The 19,881-nt window shown below is 48.6% G+C and overlaps 1 protein-coding gene across 2 annotated transcripts in view; it reads left to right on the top strand.

Moving 5' to 3' along the window:
• The first annotated feature begins 6,800 nt into the window (after window positions 1-6,800).
• Window positions 6,801-19,881, top strand: part of LOC146609076 (glutamate receptor ionotropic, kainate 5-like) — a 74,607-nt gene continuing 61,526 nt past the window's right edge. For both annotated transcript variants that reach the window (XM_085346358.1, XM_085346356.1), the window contains exons 1-2: window positions 6,801-6,909; window positions 19,221-19,385. In XM_085346358.1, the coding sequence (XP_085202484.1) occupies window positions 6,801-6,909; window positions 19,221-19,385 (274 nt within the window). The remainder of the gene's footprint in view (window positions 6,910-19,220; window positions 19,386-19,881) is intronic.

Here is a 19,881-nt window from a genome sequence, read left to right as displayed (position 1 = left end):
TTACCTAATTGTTGCTCATATGTGACTTCCTGGAGTGGGAGGAGCTTCTGTCTGCACAGGCGGCAGCTGAAGCTGAAGCGAGCAGGCTGTTGAAGCTGTAAGGGCGTTTCCTCAGTTTAAAGGCTCTTCATCCTGCCTTCAGTGCTCACGTTGACTAATGGGACCTGCTAATAGACAGCGTCGTGTGACGCTGTCCTCGCCTCGCCTCTGTTTCCACGCTTGACAGGCTGATCCTGAAGCAGAGCCACTGCTGGAAGCTGAACCGTGGTTTTCTTTGAGTTCCTCTCTTTGAATAATCCTCCCCTCAAATCTGACCAGAGAGCAGGATGATACCACCACCATCCAGGAGCCAGATTGGCACCAGCTGAAATTGACCTTTTACAGGTTTTACAGCTTTTCCTGTTGATAATGATGTTAAGTTCATGTTTTCTCGTCTCCTTCTTGTATAGCGAGTACAGAGTTGTGTGTATATGTGTTGAGTTCTTTGAATGAGTAAAAATGCTGCCACGCTTACCTCAGCAGCGTTTCTTTAAAATAACAGAGACGTTGAAGCTGCTCTTCTTCCTCTCTGATGCAGATATCTGAGGGATTCTGACAGGAAGTCCAGTTTTACGTGAGGTTGGGTTTGGCCGTATGACGCCCACCATGTAGGATGAAGCTGAGCATCGCATTTACCACGACGGGGTTTTTGTCCATTGTTCGGTCAGCAGTGGAACGAAGCTGACGCTGTCGCCGAAATGTGCGAGAGGCTGCAGGTTTCAGACTCGACTCGATCGAACGCTGAACAAGAAGCGTTTCAGAGGCCGTCTCCTAACAAAGCAGCTGCCTCGTTAGGAGACGGCCTTTGAAACGCTCTGAGAAATAAATCCATGCATTACACAGCCGCCTGTAACTCTGGGCGTCTGAATGAAAAGCTCCTTTTTCCTCTGCTCTCTGTTTCAAAGCTTTGATTAAAACCGAGCCGGCATGCTGACCACCATAGAAAATGTTTACTGAAGTTCTAATTGGAGCTTTGCGCCGGCAAACAGGCTAAAAACAGACGCAGCGTGTCGCCCGGCTCGTCTCCTCGTTTCCTGTCGCTGGATCTGCTGCAGAGCGCCACTTTTCAGAAGGACGGCTTTACGTGCAGGAATCAAACCTCCCCGCTGTCGTCTGAAGGCAGAAATGTGCCGCGTGTCAGCGGCTGAATGAGAGGATTACCATGTCATTATAGTGTTTTGAGTCAGCAACACTCTTCATGATGCCACTGCTAAACAAAATCTCCTTATCCCCTGAAGGCAGAGAAAGCTAATATCCTATATTTAGGTGAGCATTAAGGGCCATTACCAGACAAACAGGATGCTTTACAGGGAACGCTCCGCTCCTGTTGGGTGGGGGCCTTGGTTTTCCTCTTTTATTGCATCAGAGAAAAGGTGGAGGAGGCACCGTCCTTCATATCTGGAAGCCTCGCGGCCCGTCAGCGTGAGAGCAGATGTGAGTGTGAGGCAAACAGAACGGCTATTTATATCTAACCACCTGCCCACCATCCACCCCAAGCACCTCCCTCTGAGGCCCTCTGCTGTGTCAAACACCCCCATCGCTGTGGTACATTACGTACACAGGTCTAGCACTGAGCTAACAGTGGCCACAGTGCAGTCTAACCTTTAAGGCGTCGCTGTGATGTCCGAGCAGCGGATGGGGAGGGGGAGGTTTGGATTTCTGAAGATTAAAAGGTGTTTTGTCCAACCTTTTGTGTTTGAAAGCGGCTTCGTGTCGTGGAAGCGGTCCGTCGAGCTAAACGGTCCCGCTGAGCTAAACCTCTGGAGCTGTTTTTAAGGTTTTCTGTTGTCCGGTGAACAAAGAGCACTGGCTGCTGCTGACGTGTGGCGTCGGGCTGTTCTACCACATTAACACCACCTTTCCTAAACAGGCTGATATTTCCCAGCTCCTTTAATTCCTCAACTATTTAATGTGCACTCACAGGCATTTCCCAGTGGAGAACAGGAACTGGAACATCTGCTGAGTCGGCACTAACAGCAGCTTCAGATGAAGCACGCTACAGCAGAAACCGTCTCAAGCCCGACTCATCAGCTTTGGACAGCTGGTCGCGCTTCAGCCAGTCATCGACTCCGTCATTGCTCCGTCTCGGTGTGCACTGCCCCTGTGAGTGCCCGCGCGGTACACGCTGCCTGTGACAGCGCTGCAGATAATCCATGAAACTGTGCTCGCTGAGTGGCTGATGGGTCTGTTACCAGGTGGGTTTATTTCCTGTTATGATGTCACTGGCGGCGAAATTTTGAACCTTACTTTGTGCAGGCGGCACGCTCTCACTCAGGCTGATCACATGACCTGGCACTTCCTGTCTGCCTTGTTCTGTCCTGTCACCTCTGATCCTCGGCCGCTTTGTGCCGGGCATTCAGACCTCATCTCACACGTCCTCTGGAATATTTGCCAGCGTGTGATTGCCGACGCTCTGACCCTCGCCATCTTCACTCGATGAAGCCGGGCTTTAAAGCCTCGCGCTTTGCTGCACTCGCTGTAAGTCGCCTCGAATGAGTGTCGGCTAAATGCCTCCACAGTGAAATGAGACGGCACTGAAGGCAGCTAATAGAGTTGCGGCTGTGATTAGCCTCCGAGCTGCTGCAGTGAACTGCGGTGGCGGCTCGTACCAGCGGGGTCCCGCTTGGCTCTGCTCGCCGGCTGACATGATAGCACTTCCTGTAGGAAAGATCCTAATTAATTGTTGTCATCATGTGTTTATTTGTGCCTGCGGCTGCTCCTCGTTTCCTGTCTCATCTCACCATCACGTCTCCGTCTGCCCAGTTTACTGTCGCTCACACTGTCGCCTTATATTCCCTCGTTGTTCGTGTCCTTGCTGTTTCCTCCACACTTTCAGCTCCTTTCTTAAACCTTCTGTTCGTCCTGTTCTCCGTCAGATTCTCTCCAGGAGCCGCCATATCAGCTCTACTGGAGCAGCTTTGCATGAGTCACTGTTCAGAATAATCCCCATGTGTCTGACACCAAGTTATTGTCTTTTTTAGCTCCGCCCCCTTCAAGACATTTCACCTTGATTGGTTGCCCTTCCAAACAAACCACTGGAGCAGCAGGTGGGTGGGCTGTGGTGCAGAACCTCCCACGGTGAATCACAGCAGAACCAAAGCGTGGTTCTGACACGCCCCTTCAGCGTGGACGGTTGCCTGTTGTGTGGTTGCACTCTGACAGCCTGCTAAACATCTGTACGCAGTGGTGGGGATGGTTTTTAGCATTTTAAAATCTCTCTCTGCTGTAAAGGAATCATTTATCAGGCGGCCGCAGGAGCTCTACAGTGAAATCATCCTTGTTTAAAATGCTTGCTTGAGCGATGGTGTCTGAGCTCCACCCACCACCACAGCAGGCGTCACAAGGGGAATATCGAAACGACCGGAGGAGGTGAAGCGGCTCAGAGACGCTGCTCACCTCTGTGTACGATTTAGTTGGAGATGCTGAAACAAAGAAAGCCAGCCCGTTGTTTTATTATTAACTAATGTGACCGTCAGTCACACTGAGCTGTGACAGCACAGCGCTGTCTGTGAACTACGACAAACCAGGGTCAGAATGGGAGTCCAGCTGCTCGTGTGTTTCTGGCTCATCCTTGTACAGGATATAAACTGCTCAGAAATGGTGCTGAAGCTGAAGGTGGTCGTGGCTGAAGCTCCTGCGACCAATCCTTTAGTGGCCGGCATGTGCAGATCTTCCCAGCCAATAGAATAAGAAGAAAACACATATACAAACAGAACAGAAACTTTTACAGAAATAAATATTTATATCATGGACGATAGTTAGAAAAACAGAGTACTGTACAGTTATTAATATTATATAATATTATTAATATTAATATTTTATATTGCTGATAAAAATGGCAAACCCAGGTTGTAGTGTGCAGACAAAGCAGGGTACTGGAAGGAGTTAGGAATATTTATAAGTACAGATTGTGTATTTTACCTGTGCATTAAAAAGTGACTCACTTTGACTGTGAGTCACGCAGAGCTGAACATGATTTACTGAGATATAGAAATGAATGTACTGTTGATTACACTGCGGTGGCCCATCATGGCAGCGGTGAAAGGATTTAGGACAGGACCTCCTCAGAACGAGGTCGACATCAGAACGAGGGCATGTGTTTAAAACGTTGTCAGGTTTGATATTTAACATCGGGTTCAGTCTCAGTGTTTCTGGGTCGAGTCTGTAGGTGTTTGGCCTGTGAGCAGCTCGGATGGTGCTGATGGTGCTGATGGTGCTGGGGAGACAGAACTGAACTCATCAACACAGAGTGTGTGTGTGTGTGTGTGTGTGTGTGTGTGTGTGTGTGTGTGTGTGTGTGTGTGTGTGTGTGTTTCCTCCGACTCTGTTTCCTCCGACTCTGTTTCCTCCGACTCTGTTTCCTCTGACTCTGTTTCCTCTGACTGTTTCCTCCGACTCTGTTTCCTCTGACTCTGTTTCCTCCGACTCTGTTTCCTCTGACTGTTTCCTCCGACTCTGTTTCCTCCGACTCTGTTTCCTCCGACTCTGTTTCCTCTGACTCTGTTTCCTCTGACACTGTTTCCTCTGACACTGTTTCCTCTGACTCTGTTTCCTCCGACTCTGTTTCCTCTGACTCTGTTTCCTCTGACTCTGTTTCCTCTGACTATTTCCTCCGACTCTGTTTCCTCTGACTCTGTTTCCTCCGACTCTGTTTCCTCTGACTCTGTTTCCTCTGACTCTGTTTCCTCTGACTGTTTCCTCCGACTCTGTTTCCTCTGACTCTGTTTCCTCTGACTCTGTTTCCTCTGACTCTGTTTCCTCTGACTGTTTCCTCTGACTCTGTTTCCTCTGACTCTCTTTCCTTCGACACTGTTTCCTCTGACTCTGTTTCCTCCGACTCTGTTTCCTCCGACTCTGTTTCCTCTGACTATTTCCTCCGACTCTGTTTCCTCTGACTCTGTTTCCTCTGACTCTGTTTCCTCCGACTCTGTTTCCTCCGACTCTGTTTCCTCTGACTCTGTTTCCTCTGACTCTGTTTCCTCTGACTGTTTCCTCTGACTCTGTTTCCTCTGACTGTTTCCTCTGACTGTTTCCTCCGACTCTGTTTCCTCTGACTCTGTTTCCTCTGACTCTGTTTCCTCCGACACTGTTTCCTCTGACTCTGTTTCCTCTGACTCTGTTTCCTCTGACTATTTCCTCCGACTCTGTTTCCTCTGACTCTGTTTCCTCTGACTCTGTTTCCTCCGACACTGTTTCCTCCGACTCTGTTTCCTCCGACTCTGTTTCCTCTGACTATTTCCTCCGACTCTGTTTCCTCTGACTCTGTTTCCTCTGACACTGTTTCCTCTGACTCTGTTTCCTCCGACTCTGTTTCCTCTGACTCTGTTTCCTCTGACTCTGTTTCCTCTGACTGTTTCCTCTGACTCTGTTTCCTCTGAATCTGTTTCCTCTGACTGTTTCCTCCGACTCTGTTTCCTCCGACTCTGTTTCCTCTGACTCTGTTTCCTCTGACTCTGTTTCCTCTTTTCCTCTGACTCTGTTTCCTCCGAATCTGTTTCCTCTGACACTGTTTCCTCCGACTCTGTTTCCTCTGACACTGTTTCCTCCGACTCTGTTTCCTCTTTTCCTCTGACTCTGTTTCCTCCGACTCTGTTTCCTCTTTTCCTCTGACACTTTTTCCTCCGACTCTGTTTCCTCTTTTCCTCTGACACTGTTTCCTCCGACTCTGTTTCCTCTGACTCTGTTTCCTCCGACTCTGTTTCCTCTGACTCTGTTTCCTCTGACTCTGTTTCCTCTGACTCTGTTTCCTCTGACTATGTTTCCTCCGACTCTGTTTCCTCTGACTCTGTTTCCTCCGACTCTGTTTCCTCTTTTCCTCTGACTCTGTTTCCTCCGACTCTGTTTCCTCTTTTCCTCTGACTCTGTTTCCTCCGAATCTGTTTCCTCTGACACTGTTTCCTCTGACTCTGTTTCCTCCGACTCTGTTTCCTCTGACACTGTTTCCTCTGACTGTTTCCTCCGACTCTGTTTCCTCCGACTCTGTTTCTTCTGACACTGTTTCCTCTGACTGTTTCCTCTGACTGTTTCCTCTGACTCTGTTTCCTCTGACTGTTTCCTCTGACTCTGTTTCCTCTGACTGTTTCCTCTGACTCTGTTTCCTCCGACTCTTTTTCCTCCGACTCTGTTTCCTCCGACTCTGTTTCCTCTGACACTGTTTCCTCCTACTCTGTTTCTTCTGACACTGTTTCCTCTGACTATTTCCTCTGACTCTGTTTCCTCTGACACTGTTTCCTCTGACTGTTTCCTCTGACTCTGTTTCCTCTGACACTGTTTCCTCTGACTCTGTTTCCTCCGACTCTGTTTCCTCTGACACTGTTTCCTCCTACTCTGTTTCTTCTGACACTGTTTCCTCTGACTATTTCCTCTGACTCTGTTTCCTCTGACACTGTTTCCTCTGACTGTTTCCTCTGACTCTGTTTCCTCTGACACTGTTTCCTCTGACTGTTTCCTCCGACTCTGTTTTCTCTGACTCTGTTTCCTCCGACTCTGTTTCCTTTGACTCTGTTTCCTCTGATTATTTCTAAACTGCTGCCTCCCCGTTGAAGAGCAGCGTCCTCGGGGCCGTACAGCAGTGCAGGGGGCTGTAACTGTGTCAGTGTGGATGTGCTGTGCAACCGTCACATGCAGGATTTCCTGCTGAAGTCTGTGCTGCTGAACGTGTGAAACGTGTGAACTGAGTTGTTGGATCTCACCTGTCCTCCTGTCCTGCAGGTGGCGGTACAGGCAGCCAGCAGACCATTCTCCATGAGGAGCGGTGGAAGATGCCGGCTCTGCCAGCACTGCTGCTGTCGATTTACACCGTCGCCTCGCTGCTGACCATGGCGCCGCTCTCCTTCAGCCAGGCCAACACCCTCTCTGCCGTCCGCATGGGTGAGTGACGTCACGCGTGTTTGAATCCCACTTGCTCCGTCTCGGTGTGCACTGACCCCGACACTCCCACAGACAGATCCGTAAAAGTCTGCACTCACACATCCACCCGGCCTGAGTCTGAGTGTGCTGTACGTACAGCTGTATACAGGCCAGCATGTCACTGATTTATCACCTTATTTCATCCATAATGTATCTCAGCATCTTCACACACATGAGTATGAATGTGCTGTGTGTGTCTGTGCCATGTTGCTACTGTCACTGCTGTCTGTCCTGTTAAGCACAGAGAAAAGAAGTTCCTTGCATGTGCACTTCCATACGTGCTCAGCACAGCTGATTCTGATCCATGTGGAGCTCAAAGCTGCTCTAACAGGACCGTCAGGCTCTGCTTTCACCTGCTGACAGGTGAAAGCAGAGGTTCCTCTCTGCTGTCCACCAAACAGGAGCTTTCGTCCAAACACTAAAAGTTTTTGCACCGTCGAGTCGAGCGGGACGTCAAGTGAGAGGACGTGCATGGGATTGGCTCTTAGTTAAAGTGAGCTCGCTGCACCTTCACTGTTCAGCCTGGTTCATTTACAGAACTCCACCCACTCCACACCATCAACGCTGGGTTTCATGACGGTCGGTCACATTTGGATTTCAGTTATGAAAACAAGATCGTGAACTTTCGCTGCACTCACTTCTTATCAGTGTTTATTGCTGGATGTGATGTGCACCTTTCTTTTGCAGGCTCACGCTCACTGATCTCGAGCCACAAACAGAGCGAGATGTAAACGCTGCGACAGGTTTAACCTCGCATTTCAGTGACTCGGTAATTTTTGCGTGTTTAAGAAGCTGTAAATGGGAAACACTGCAGCTGCAGTCTGCTCAGAGAGAAATACTGGCAGACTGCAGGGAGCCAGTGTGTGACACATGAGTGACAGAAATGAAGCAGCGGTATTTTCTGTGGGAACGAAACTCGAGCACGTGCATTGTGTTCGTTCTTTCCACAGAACGCGGTGAAGGATGAGCAGCATCTCCTCCGTGTGAGCGCTCCTCTGCTCTCGTTTCTCCTCTCGCCTCCCACCGCCGTCTGTTTGCCATCTTGATTCCTCTCGCACGATCCCTTTGCTGTGTTTGTCTTGTTACGAGCCCCTCGAGGCCTCCCTTTGTTCCCGCTCGCTCTGCGCATCTCCTCGTGTCCGTCCTGGGTTTCTTCATTTGTAAGGGAGAACTAAACCGAGAGGAAACTGGATCGGGGAGCGTCTCCGTGATCCACGGCGAGGCCCGGGCACCGCTCTGCTGTCAGCACCCCTCGCTGCTCGTCCCGCGGAGGAAGATTAACTCGAGTAACAGCAGAGACTTAAAGCTGCAAGTGCGAGTTCAGCCGATAAGGATTTTCTCCCTGCTCATCTCTCACCCTCGAGTTCAAATCCCTGCTCCTTTTTTATCTCGCGGGGCTTCAACAAAACCAGCAGATGCCTAAACCGAGGTTACCATGGCAACCAAAGGTTCACCTTTCACTGTGTCACTGTTAATACCAGCTGACTGATGCGCACACACACTTATATCTGACACACACAAAAGGAAGCTCTCGTTTCCTTCTGGCCTGGAGTTCAGTAAAAGCAGCAAAAGCCTTGACCTTTGACCTGCAGATGCAGGTGTGGAGCCTCATTGGTCGCTCTCTGGCTCCCAGACCACAGCTGAGCCTCGGCAGCCTGTCCTACAGGACTACCTCACAGCGTGGATCGATACCGTGTCTTCAGGCTCGCCGTGTGCACACGAGTTTCAGAAAAGAGGTAAAGTTGCTGTTTTTCTCAGCACAGTTTTGTACTGATCAGCTGCCTTTGAGCAAAGCATTTCTCTGACCACTGCTTTTTAACTGGTAGCAAGAAAAGCCTGCGTACTGACAGAGCGTCACACGGTTTGTTTCTGACCATCTCAGGTGAGTGAATGTTTCCTTTCTGCTGCACTTCTCTCTTCAGCTGCTGGAAAATCTCATTCAGTTCCACTCCAACACTCCACTCTGTAACCAAATTTTCAGGGCTCCTGATTCTGTGGTCGGGAAATGAAAAGGACCGCAGGAAAGTGTTTTGGTAATCCAAAGACTGAGCTCATGATGGCAAACCGTCAGCAGTCAAACGCATGCTCGGTTTGTCCTGCGACAGATGCTGGAGGCTGAAACATCAGCTGCGATGCTGAGAATCAGGCTGGGAACAGATCTGCGTCCTCTTACTCTGCACAGACGCACGCCGCTGTCAGGGACACGAGGAAAGGTTCACCATGGGAGAGACATAAAAACACGCTGTGTGTTTCCAAAAAATGAATGAGCTCACCTGAGGAGGAGGATGGGAGTGAAGAAGAGTCTCTACACGTCACGGGACTCCGGATTTGTTTGGGATATTTCCTCGAACACATAAAAACAAAGTCTCCAAAGTTTCTATGTAGAGAGGGGGAAACCACTGTTTTACGATACTTTCATTTTAAAGAAAACTCCAGAAATAAAGGTTTTAAATGTGTTTGCTGTCCTGCAGCCACAGAGTACAGTCACAATACTGTGCTTCAGTGATTGATGTGATTATTTTCATGGTTTTGTGTTTTTATTGTCTGTGAGCAGCTGTTTCCTGACCTGAACACCACCCTGAGCACGAGGACGCTCTTCTAACACACGAAGGACATTTGCATCTGAGGGAAACGAGTTCATCTTTGATCTGTGCAAACAAACCTCAGTGAAAGTAATTACGAGCGCCGCGTTCCACAAACAGCAATCGCACCGCATGACTCTGCTCCGATTATCAATCAGATACGAGCCGATTCGTCGTCACGCAGAGAGACGACCCAGATGAGACGGAGACTGCGTCGGTAATTAGAGGAACTCTGACTTCGTGCTGCAGGTCTCCGACCGAGTCGCCACGGCAGCTCACGGGTCAATAAAGAGCTCCCGTCAATTATCGATCAGAGGAGAGGCGTCAACGTTATCACTGCAGTCAGAGAGCTGTTGGTTCAGATAGCAGCGCTTCACTGTAGATAAAGATGAAGCATCGACGGGCATCTGAAACACAGCCAGTTATTATGGCAAATAAAAGCGTGTTTAGTACCGTGGAAACGATCTCGCTGTTTGCTGGAGCGCTACAGCTCCACACGGTTGCTTTACATTAGCACCGTCTCATCAAGGATGTCCACCATCGTCCTCGGCTGTGTGACGGCTCCTTTTGTCTCACCTTAAGCATTTCAGCTTCTACAACTTGTTGTTTTAGTCAGCTGTTAGCATGCTCAAACTTCAGGTAATGTTAGCTGCTTTGGTTAGCGCGCCGTATCACGCAGACACAGAGTACCTGCTCATTGGTGCTCAGCAACATCCAATCATCTCGACTTTCACTCAACAAAACCAGAGTGCACGCTCTGTTAGTACAGTGACCTCACAGCGGTCACATGATGTCGTTACAAACTCTCCAACAGCCCAAACACGGCCCAGACGTCCAGCTCAGCTAGCAGATAGCTAGCAGCTCCAGCCGCCTCCCAGTCAAAGAGGCCACGCCCCTAATAATGCAAAACTATAAGCGCTGATGAAATGTACATTGGTGCTGTCCTCTAGTTAGGGTTGCCAACCGTCCCTTAAAATACGGAATCGTCCCGTATTTCGAAACAAAAGTTCACGTCCCGTATTGAGCTAATAAGGGACGCACTTTGTCCCGTAATACAGTGAGAATCAAAAGTAGTCTATAAATGTTAATGGAATTAACGCTTTGTTTGAAAACATAATTCCCAGCCCCTCTCCTGCTTTGTGACCAATGAGCTGACAGCACACTTATGACAATTCGAGTATCACAATTCAGATTACCGCTCATCTCATTGGTCGAGGAAAGGTCGCTTGCGGAGAAAATACCGGAAGACAACAGATGACCACAACAAGAAGCATGGCCAACAGGGAAACAAACGCCGACTCTGCGGTGCAAGTCTCGGACGACAGTACACCTAAAGCTGGGCAGACACTGTGCGATTTTTTCAGTCACGTTATTCAGCTCCTGCTCAAACTGCACGATTGACTCGCAGGGGTTAGAAGTTCGTATGTCACGATGCAGGGTCTCACACTATACGGCCCGATGCTCTGATGCGACCTGAGTGCTCACACTGTGCCTCCATAACATGAAGGTTATAACAGAAAATCTGTCGCTCTCTCTCTCTCTCTGTCTTTCACTCACACAGACACACCACCACCACCATCAACTTTGCTAAATTGCTAATGAAAAACATTGATCAGGCAGCTGTGATTGAGCAGCATGTAAATCCAACTATTTTCATGGTTGTTGTGGTCGTGATAATTTTGTGAGGCCACATCGAAAAGGCTCGGATGAGCTTTCCAAAGTTCTACAAGTTGTGCCTCCATCGCTTGTGTCCAGATCACACGCTGCACAGCCGTGCTGCAACGTCTTTTTCACCGACGTTTACGTGTTTGCGCGTGTGCAGTGTGAGCGGCTGTGGTGAGACCCTCACGAGCGATTGATGATCGGGAGCTGGTCGTGAGGTGTTAATCGCTTCTCGTTACCCCACGTATACTACACGATGAAGGCCAAAATCGGTCCGATCACTCAAAAATCGGCTCAAAATGGGCCTAAAACCGCACAGTGTGAGCCCAGCGTTAGAGCAGCAATGTTTGTTCCCCTCAGAGAAAGGGAAGAATGGGAAAAGGAAAACACCTGGCTGGAAAACGTTAATATGGGCATGTGCAGTGAATATCAGCGCTATGTGGCCAGAAGTGTGATAATATAATTTATTTTGTGTAATAAACGACTGCAAGGATAGATGATTACAACAAATAGATCACTAATACATAAAAGTAATACATAGATGAATAATGATGATGAGTTAAGATGCGTAATCATGGGAACAAGCGGGTTTACAAACAGGAGCAGCTGATTAGCATTAGAAAAGCTGAAATAATACCTCAACTGAAGCCAATTGTACTAAATGCACTAAATGTGCACTGTTACAAGAATATTTTTCTTTCTATTGTTTTCTATTATTTTAAGTTAAGCAGGACAGAGTTCTTTTAAAGAAAGATTTACTTATATTCTCAAAAGTTAAGCATGACAGGCTTCTGTTTAAGAAAGAGACCTGTTTTATGTGTTAATGTTGTCATTTTGAGCTAAAAATAAATGGCTAAATGATCATTTGTTTCACATGTGTTCATATCACAAAGAATAGAATATGCATCTACTTAAATCAACTTCAAGTCAAATGGTTAAAAAAATAATTTCACACACAAAAAAAGAGCTAGAAAATTCACCACACTGGGAAGGGTGAAGACAACTGGGTCGCCCGGCCCTGGCCACGAGGTGTCCCTTATTTATTTTTCAGGGAGTTGGCAACCCTACCTCTAGTGGACATTGGTGGGACTGCAGCTTGTGGTGGGTTTCAGCATCTGCAGCTGTTCCTGGTGCGGAAGGACGACTTACAGCGTTTCATATTTAAACGAGCACGGAGATAAATCTAAGTGACATCATCATGCAGATACTTCCTCCTCTCGCAGGATTGAGATCCGAGCGGGAAGCATAAATATTGCAGTGAAGGATTTTAACAATTCAGCAGCATCAGTGTCCTTCAGCTGCTGCTAAAGATTGCCATGAATTATTTCAGCCTGTGCTATCAGTCTTTCTGAAGCAATCATTAGCTTATGCTCATCATTAAATATCTGGAAACTACAGCGGCGCCGGTGTAAAAGGTAGTTTGTCACTGCAGATTTATTTTTGAAAAATGAACTCAAAGTACATTTTTCACACTTTGGGCAGCTCTTATTTCTTCACTTAAGGTGTCACTTTTTATTTAAAAGGCAAATGTCTCACTTTGAAGGGGAATCCAAGCTGAATATAAATGTTGTACCTTCAGCCAAAGACATGTCCGTCAGGTCTGTCTGACGTCCACACCTGGACAACATCCTGCTGACCTGGACAGCAGCGCGTGGACGTTCTTCCACAGAGAGCACAAACAGCTGAACTGTGCAGGAAAATGTGTGCTTTAAAAAACAGCTGCATCGATGCCTGGTTTGTAAGTTTGCTCACGTCCAAAGAAACAAACAGCTGTGAATTTCCTTTTAATGAAGAGACTGAATATTCACCAAGAATCCACAGACATTACACGAGAGTTATGAACTGATTTGCATGTGTGAATTACATTTCATTACAGAAACAGGAAGTCTCTGAAACCACGGGAGTCTCTCTCCTCTTTAGTCTTTATCAGAGCAGCTGTTTCCAGATATTCCCAGGCCTCCGTGCCTTTGTTTGATTTTCCTGTTTGGCCTTTGTGTTTCACTTTCTTGTCTTGCACTCGACGCAGTCTGTAAAATCCACAAACAGGACTGAAACGTAAAACCTTCACAGTTTATGTCACAGAAGCCTTCAGACCAGAAGGTGGTGTAGACTCTTCGGACCTGCGGGGTGAAGGGTCAGGCTTTCCTGCAGCTTGCATGAAGCTACTGTGAATCACAGCACTGGGAACGTGAGCATTTTGGATGCCGTAGAGTACTTTTCCCATGTCTGAGGCACATTTACACTCCCCTCCACATGAACACGAGTCTGTCAAACAAATTGATCTAAATCTGTCCAGGACCTGTCGGACTGTAATCACTGATAATCACCCTGCAGCCAAATCACCAGGTTTTTGAAAATCGATGGAGCCTGAGAGACAGAAATAACAGACGTCAGCTCGAACTCTTTGTTTGGCTCTGACAAGATCTTTTCTCCGGGGCTATTTTTCCCGCCACATCACAGCTCACTAAAGAAACCAAATTTTAAGCCACCAGGGTGGGAAAAGAATCGATATGTCGGTAGAAACACAAACCCACTCGGTGTATATTGAATAACGTGAGCGTCTTGTTTGCCACCAGAGGATCGCAGCAGTGCTGTGATCGGTTGTGTTGATTCTTCCTTCTGCCTTGTCTCGTCTGTCGACCTACCGCGGCCCCCGGAGTCCACGCTTCCGCACTCATATCAAATAATGTCAACTACACGGAGCTCAGAGGTGGGAAGTGACAAGAAAACCTATTTGTCAATTTTTAGTGAAGGTACACCACCTCCGGGGCTGAATAAGATCAGTCTGCAGAGCTCTTTTTGCCTCAATAAAAGGACTTTTACCGTCACGTCTCAGGTTAGACGAAACGCACAGCGTGGCGGCCTCGTTTCATAAATACAGGATGACGCCTGTGTACCGGCGGGCAGCAAGACGGGAGCGAAGGCGTTCCCGCACCGCCGGGGTAACGAGTGCAGTTGAAACAGCATAATTTGCTATTAAATCTGAGTGCGGCTCGGAGGTGGTGAACGAGGCTGTCAGGAAGTAATTCACAGAAAACACAGACGGGGAGCACAGAGAATACGTTCATCCCAAACGAACAAACGAGCACGTTACCCTGCATACACAACGCAGCACAGTGCTGACTGGTTCCTTCCATTCATTTCACTCTGAAAACGTGCGGAAAACAATCATTTTGAATTCAAATACTCTTTGACCTTTAACCTGGACCTGGCTGGAGTCGGCTTTGTTTTAGCCACATGCTAAACAGATAAATTCCCAGAAAGCACGTTTCAGTTCAGAGAAATGTTTTTCTGTGTCAAGCTGTGAGTGTAAAACGGTTATAAAAGGAGGCTGAGCACCGAGGCCGGGCTGTAACCCTGGACTTGGACCTCATTAGTCACATTAGCAGCTCCAGGAATGCTAATGTCAGCCTGTTGCTTCCATACTCGGATTAGGAATTTCCCTGATTACCTCCAATGGCAACAACAGGTCAGAAGTTATTGAACTCTTGGGCTTTTAGAAACACTCTGCTGTCTCTGCAGCTGACTTCTGATGCTCGACCTCGCCGAGGCCCGCGGGGTGAGCGGTGAGCGAGAGCAGCCTGTGTAATCAGGCTCATCCTCTGAACAGCGCCGCGCTCTGCTCTGCTACTCACAATATACAGGCACTTATCACACAATCACATGGCCCCAGTTTTACTTCTCTAATGCAATAAATGTTAAGAATAAGTGCCGTGGTTATGAAGTCTTATCTCTTGGTGATGAGGAGATGTGCCATAAAGTCAGAATCACCAGACGATAAGTTCTGGCTATGAGACGGTGAGCTGTGATTATCAGACAGTAAATCATAAGAATAATCTACAGAGTCGGGATTACAAGGTGATAAATCCTAATTAGAGATAATCGGTTGTAATCATGAGATGACAGTGACTCTGTGAGCGAGCAGATGTAAGAGCTCACGCTGAGGAGAAAGTGTGTGAATGTGAGTGAACCGCTCCCTCGCCTGCTTTAATCTTAATGACAATAATGATTCTGCTCATCTGCCTCACTGTGTGGGGAACCGCCAACGAGCCGAGAGCCGGACACGGCGACCGACGCTCGGAGCGCCTCGCACCCGGAGACACCCGGAGACACCCGGAGACACGGAACTGACTGCGCACCACACACAGTGTGTGTGTGTGTGTGGGGGGGGCACATACTGGGCAAACTCAGTGTCCGAGTGCTGCTGATGAAGAAGACGTGTCATCTTCATCTTCCCTCCCTCCAGCCCTCCGAGCTCAGCTCAGGCAGATCACCTGTCCAGCTAATGAGTGTGCGGTGAAGGCTGGACTTCCTGCCTGCTGCGCTGATCCGGAGTCTTCGACGCTGCGCTCACCTGCTCGCCTCATTGAAGCAGAACAGGTTATGTGCAACACGCCCCTGCAGGTGGGAGGAGGATGGCTGTTCCCATCAGAAGACGCTGCAGGTATCTTCGTCTTTAGATTTTCAGCTTCACGGTGTCGCCTCTAAGGCTCTAAGAAGATCGCACCGGTCAGCACGAACCATGTGGCTCTCTTCGTGTTCCCCGATAAATCGCCTCGAGAGCTGTTAATTATTTACGAAACACAAATCAAATCCAGGACAGGCTTCCTGCTCGTTACGGAGCCTCAGCAGCACTTTGATTTTTAATCTCTTCGTGTGGAACGGTGGATCACACTGCCATGAACCTCCTCGTCATCATCCCCCCGCACATGCTCAGACCATCTCAGCCCCTCTGAGCTGTCCCTTTGATGGACTCGGTCCTTGTTATCCTGAAACGGTGTTTAACCTGGAGAACACCGCCGTGTCGTGTGGTTTTCCCATCAGGCCTCAGCATCAGCGGTCTGCACCTCGGCGGCTCGTTCGCCCTCTGGACGTACAGTAAATGAGCGGATCACGGTGTCAACATTCCCATCTGTTTATGTGCACATCCTGCCCGCTCTCCTAACGCACGCCTGCTCAGGAGTCAGGTGGGAGGGCGCAGCAGGAATAAACGTGGCAGGTGTCACCGCACACAGCCGGCGGCTGGGCTGTAGCAGGAAATAGAAAGGAAATAGCTCCTGTCAGTGCTGCAGCTTCCCTCGACTTCCTGTTGACAGGGACACGGATCAAATCTATTTTTTTCTGCATCGTCATGCGGTTGACGATGGGATGGTGCCGGTTATACCGAGGAGAAGGCAGCTGGGATCTGAGCGACGGCACACTCGATCACCTGGTGTCTTCAGGTGAAGAGAGGGTGGCTCTGCACAGAAGAGATGGAGGTGACAGCAGTCTGCTCTCAGGCTGTGTGACGTAGTCTGAGCCGCTGGAGAGACCAAGCAAGATCTGTGGACTCTTTACAAAATGTTGGCTCATCTGTATCGGTCAGCCTGTGGAAGCCAGACACTGGTGTTTGCATCTGTATGGCGGGTAAAAAAAAGATGGCGGCACGCACAGCAGCTCGTGGCTCTCTCTCTTTTCTTGCTTCGTTGTGCTAACTGGACTCTGGTCTTCATTTAGAACTTCCCATAACAGATGACTTTAGCCACACTCACAGCATGGCTGCCATCTAACCGCTGGGATGAAACCCGTGGAACCAGCTTCCAGTTTGGATTCAGGAGACAGACACTATCTCTACTTTCAAGATCAGGCTTCAAACTTTCCTTTTTGCTAAAGCATATAGTTAGGGCTGGACCAGGTGACCCTGAATCCTCCCTTAGTTATGGTGCAATAGACGTAGGCTGCCGGGGATTCCCATGATGCACTGGGGGTTTCTTCTTCACTCACTATGTATTAACAGACCTCTCTGATTTGGAGCTGTATAAATAAAACTGAATTGAATGATGCTGTGGACGGAGGAGGCAGGGAGGCTGCAGAGGGGATTGGATTACACTCACTCAGGCCTCCCTCACCTGCGCAGGACCCCCGACTCAGAACTGGAGTTATTACCTGCTGGACGTCACTGTGCTGTGACTGCTGTGTCATGATAATAACTGAGACCGCCATCTGCAAATTCCCTCATAGTTTAAACTTTAAACAGAATAAGTAAAGCTAATGTCTATGAGGGCTGATGTCAATAAAGAGCAGAAGCATTGCTGTAAACATGTTTATCGCTGCTGTACAATATTAACACAGGGGTCTGCGGGGGCCGACTCACTATTGCCTCTGCTGGACGTGAGAGGAACTGCAGTTTTGCTGCTTGGTTAGCATGACTGAAGCTGACATCAGCACTTAAAGACCACTGCAGAGTTAACCAGCTCAGACTCTGAGCCTCTGAGCTCTGACGTGGACTGAAGCGCAGCGTGCATGTCCAAGAATGAAGAGGACGTTTGTTTATCTACAGGGCAGCGACCTGATAACCTCACTGTCAGGTTAGAAAGCGTTCATGAGGAGAACAGAGTGTGACATCTAAACCCAGTGATCATTTATTTCCTCTCTTTCTTTACAGAGAACTCGGCAACAATTCTGCATGCAGACGACCAAATCTGAAAATTGCAACAGCAGATACGTTCCAAAGGAAATCTAATTGGATTATTCTTTTCTATTAGCATTTGGAGAAAACATTGCTCATTAATATCCTGTTGCCAGTGTGCTGATGCTGAATCTGTCGTGTTCCCCTTTTACCAAAATATCCTAGCCCGCTGCACCGTCTCCTCTCCAATCATTTCCCACACCGTGAAAATGTTTTCCTCATAATCAGCAGTTTTATGAAAGCCTCTGAGCCCCACCATCCACCCCGGGCACCTTTTGCACTCAGACACAGTTCCTACATGTGAGGCTTCATTCTCTGAGTCCTAAGCTGTTCCTCTGAGCACAACCAGGACAGTTTATGGGCAGCGACGTCAGCAGACCAGTGGCTTCAGAGCTAATGGTGCAGCTAGAGACAGTCAACAATGGGACCCAGTGTGTAATCCAGAGAGACTGAAATAGAAGCTGTTGAGAGATTTGACTGGTGGTACTTGTATCATTGACATACAGGCTTCCCCCTGAACAGCCGAGTATAGTCCTGACTGTCAGAATGTAAGCTCATATTTGGTGCTGTAGTTGTCCTCCCGCGTCAGAAAAGAAAAAACCTTCCAGCTCGCATCAAAAACTGGCCGAGGAGACCTCAGGCTGAATGTTAGAGGAGAGAGAGGAATGAAGATGAAGTGGCAGAGAGTGTCCTCAGAGGGGGGAGGCTGAAGGAGAAGGGAACGGAGGTGATGAGGAGGGCTTGGCTCGGGTTGGGTGTTTTAGAGAAATGTTTGGATTTTGTAAAAAGGAAACATTTGTGATGAACACTCTCTTTAAGAAGAGGGAGGAGCAGGGTGGAGGTGATGGATGAGGAAGGTGCGCGCAGGTAGGCCACATATTATGCAGAAGGTGGAATCTGAAAAATAGGAGGCTGTGAGGTGGTGTCGTGGTAGTCTGCAGGATGACGTTAGACATCACGAAGAGGAAGTAAGTGAAGGCGAGGAGGAAATGTTGGAAGATGAAGCATGTTGCTCAGAGTTCAGGGAGAAGATGAGTTGGGCTGTGGGAGGCAGGAAGAGCTAAGGCATGACTGGAAGTCCAGCTCAGACCACCAAGAAGGTGTTTGATGTATCCTCTGTCAATCAGGGGGACAGCTCAGAATCAGAGCGGCTGAGATGGTCTGAGCATGTGCGGAGGAGGAGGGGTGGATATGATGGAGCTGCTAGACAGGAGGAGACGAGAAGACCTCAGAGGAGGTTGATGGATGTAGTGAAGGAGGACATGCAGAGGGTGGGGTGACAGAGGAGGATGCTGGGATAGGAGGAGGCAGGTGATCTGCTTTGGTGAGCTGAAAGAACAAGAACAAGTTAATCAGCCATTGATTTCAAATTACAATTAATTTCTACAGATTGTGAACAAAGATGAGTCCTCTGAGGGGCCAATCAGAGCTCAGACATGTAAATAAAACTTTGTCCTGGCCCAGCTGCACGCAGCTGTTCTGCTCGCTCCAGCGGACCTGCTGTCTCTGCAGCGTATCGTTCCATCAGCATGAATAAAAGCTCTGTTTAAAAGCCTCTGTCTCTCTTTATCTACCTCCAGCGGCCATTTTGGATGACCAGTCTGTGTGTGGTCGCGGTGAACGTCTGGCGCTGGCTCTGGCGAGGGAGAATATCAACAGTCTGATGGAGGGCTCCTCCCAGGCGAGGGTGGAGGTGGATGTCTATGAGCTGCAGAAGGACTCCCAGTACGACACCACCGACACCAGTAAGACTCCGCCCTCTCCTCATCGTTCCCAACAAAACCTTTATTTAAAAAGACGTGTGAACAGAGCAGCACGCACATGCTCAGTAAAGAGTTCAGCACCAGAAGGCAAACAGGTGATCAAACGTTGCTCACCTGTCCACTCTGAGGGAACAGCCAGTCCGCTGCTTTAGTCTGATGTCATTGGCCAGTTTGAAGTTTGGACCGCTGTTACAGGAGCATAGACCACGAGACTGGAACCTAACCTGGGGTCTGTTCTTCGTACCTCGCTAAGTAGGTTAGCCGGATTAGATTGTTGACGATTTCGCGTGATCCTGGATCAGTCGGTTCCCCGAAGCTCATCCGGGACTTGCTGTCATAGCAACAGAGCCGTAAGCGTAAACCTGCTCGGGAGCAGGTTTACTTTATATAAACAGGATTAGATCGCGGCCACGCAGGTATGTCCGCTTCATTTATACGAAAGCAACAGCGATAAATAAATAACATCAATGTAACTAAA

This window comes from Diplotaxodon limnothrissa, linkage group LG22, assembly GCF_057381915.1.
Source record: "Diplotaxodon limnothrissa isolate DT_005_m linkage group LG22, D_limnothrissa_male_GT1.1, whole genome shotgun sequence".
Lineage (NCBI taxonomy): Eukaryota > Metazoa > Chordata > Actinopteri > Cichliformes > Cichlidae > Diplotaxodon > Diplotaxodon limnothrissa.
Note: the sequence above shows the minus strand (reverse complement) of the source record. Positions and strands in the feature narration are given on the sequence as shown.